This window comes from Glycine max, chromosome 5 (genome assembly GCF_000004515.6).
Source record: "Glycine max cultivar Williams 82 chromosome 5, Glycine_max_v4.0, whole genome shotgun sequence".
In the NCBI taxonomy this organism is placed as follows: Eukaryota; Viridiplantae; Streptophyta; class Magnoliopsida; order Fabales; family Fabaceae; genus Glycine; species Glycine max.
Genome location: NC_038241.2, coordinates 39,540,894 through 39,543,016, shown reverse-complemented (window position 1 = coordinate 39,543,016; position 2,123 = coordinate 39,540,894). Strand labels below are relative to the sequence as shown.

The 2,123-nt window shown below is 36.6% G+C and overlaps 1 protein-coding gene across 1 annotated transcript; it reads left to right on the top strand.

Annotated features, from left to right (window-relative positions):
* The first annotated feature begins 588 nt into the window (after positions 1–588).
* LOC100776029 (dirigent protein) lies at positions 589–1,494 on the top strand. Its single transcript, XM_003525310.5, has one exon. It carries the CDS (start codon positions 659–661, stop codon positions 1,229–1,231), a length of 573 nt encoding a protein of 190 aa, XP_003525358.1. The 5' UTR covers positions 589–658; the 3' UTR covers positions 1,232–1,494.
* Positions 1,495–2,123: the final 629 nt, after the last annotated feature.

The window sequence follows — 2,123 nt, the reverse complement described above, 5'->3', positions numbered from 1 at the left end:
TTACACCGTCAGTAAGTGACGTTTTTACTTTGCAACGTTTAAAATGTGTCCCACGACCAGTTCTCACTGTCCCAGAAAAAAATGTGAAAAATCAAAAGGTATATATATATATATAAAGATTAATCGGAGTGTTGGGGTTGAAGATGAGATGTTTTGCTAGCTAAGTGCTTCCGACGCAGCACCAACCAGCAACTGAACCAGTTCTGGTTGCACCAGATCGAAACACGTTTAGTCGTTTATCCATTTCGGTCCCTGCTGTAGACCTTTTACGTCTAATGCATCCAATCATTTCGCAAGTCTTACACATAAAGCAAGCTAAAATAAGCCCTTTTTTTCTGTGTAATTTTCTTCTCGGGGTGATAACAACCATACCTTTAATTTAAAGCCAAGCTTAGCTATTAAAGAGAAAAGACCAGCTAAGATAATGTTCTTTAGAGAAACCTCAAACCAAAAAAAGAAACTTTGTGTTATTTAGTCAACTTAAAAAACTTTATCTAAGCATAGAAAAAGCATTATTCCTAACCTTGTACATTGCCATGGCACGGATATATTTAATTAATGGTGGTAACTTTGCTTTACTGTTGAAGTCTAGAGTACTGCTTATAAATTCCAATTTCGTGACACATTGAGTCAGGCAAGTAATCAACAACAACAATTAATGGAGCTCACGACGAGGCTCGTTTCGGTTATCTTGTTCTTGCTAGTGATCAGGGTGGGATGTTCCGCTTCTCCACACCATTGGAGAAAAAAAAGGGTTGGCGAACCGTGCAAGAAGTTGGTGTTTTACTTCCACGACATAATTTACAACGGTCACAACGGCAAGAATGCGACTTCGGCAATTGTGGGCACACCCGCATGGGGCAACAGGACCATACTAGCGGGGCATAACCACTTCGGTGACGTGGTTGTGTTCGATGACCCCATCACCTTGGACAACAACTTGCACTCGCCACCGGTTGGACGTGCCCAAGGGTTCTACATTTACGATAAGAAGGACATTTTCACCGCTTGGCTTGGCTTCTCCTTTGTCTTCAACTCTACCCAGCTTAGGGGTACCATTAACTTCGCCGGTGCTGACCCTCTGATGAATAAGACCAGGGACATTTCGGTAATTGGAGGGACTGGTGACTTCTTCATGACTAGGGGTGTGGCCACTCTCTCTACGGATGCATTTGAAGGGGAAGTTTATTTCAGGCTTCGTGCGGATATTAACTTGTTCGAATGTTGGTGATTAGTGAACAATAAATAAATCAACCCAGGGAAGAATTTCTTTTTATGCATGGTTTCTTATTTTGTGTCATCTATGTAATCGTTTTTTTTTCTTCTAATGTGTTGGAGGGATATATCATACGACGTGGGAGTTCTGTCATACTCTTAGTAATCAAACTTTACTAGATGTATATGACGGCTCCACGGCTTAAGGTCGACGACGTCGTTATTTATTCTGCTTATTTAGAATTTATTAAATAATGATTAACATGCATGTATGATTAATTGTTTTGTTCCTAAAAGATTGATTGTTTTCTTGGATTTTTTTAGTTCATTCCCCTCATCATCTCAATTTTCTTGATGTACATTTTGGAATTAAGCTCCTTAATAATCCTACTCCTCAACCACCACTTATGGAAACCGAGGAATTCAAGCTTGCAATGGCAAATTGGCAATCCATGCATATGGGATTCGTGCTTTACTTGCGTGACATAATTTATATTGACAAAACTATACTCTAAACTTTTTTCTAACTAACCTTAGTCTCTCAATTATGTTTATCATTAATTTTAGTTTCCTCCAATCAAATATAGAGGGAAAAATTGTCTTTGATGGTGTATGTGCGTTGTTCAAGAAGATACGATGAAATTGAGTGGTTATTCATTGCCGAAAAAGGAAGAGAAGTACATAAAAAAAAATTAGAAACATATGAATTGTCAATCCGTATGACTCATATAGATCAATAATTCATATGTTTCTAACTTTTTTAAAAGTTTTTAAATTTTGGTTTCAATATTTTTTATAACTATCAAATTTAATATATTTTTAAATTTGATTTCAATCATTATCTTAAACTAACAATCTTATTATATTTTAAATCTTAAATGGTTTCAATATTTTTTATAACTACCAAA

Bases quoted from the DNA above. Each gene is read 5' to 3' on its own strand.
- LOC100776029 (XM_003525310.5), top strand. From the start codon at position 659: ATGGAGCTCACGACGAGGCTCGTTTCGGTTATCTTGTTCTTGCTAGTG.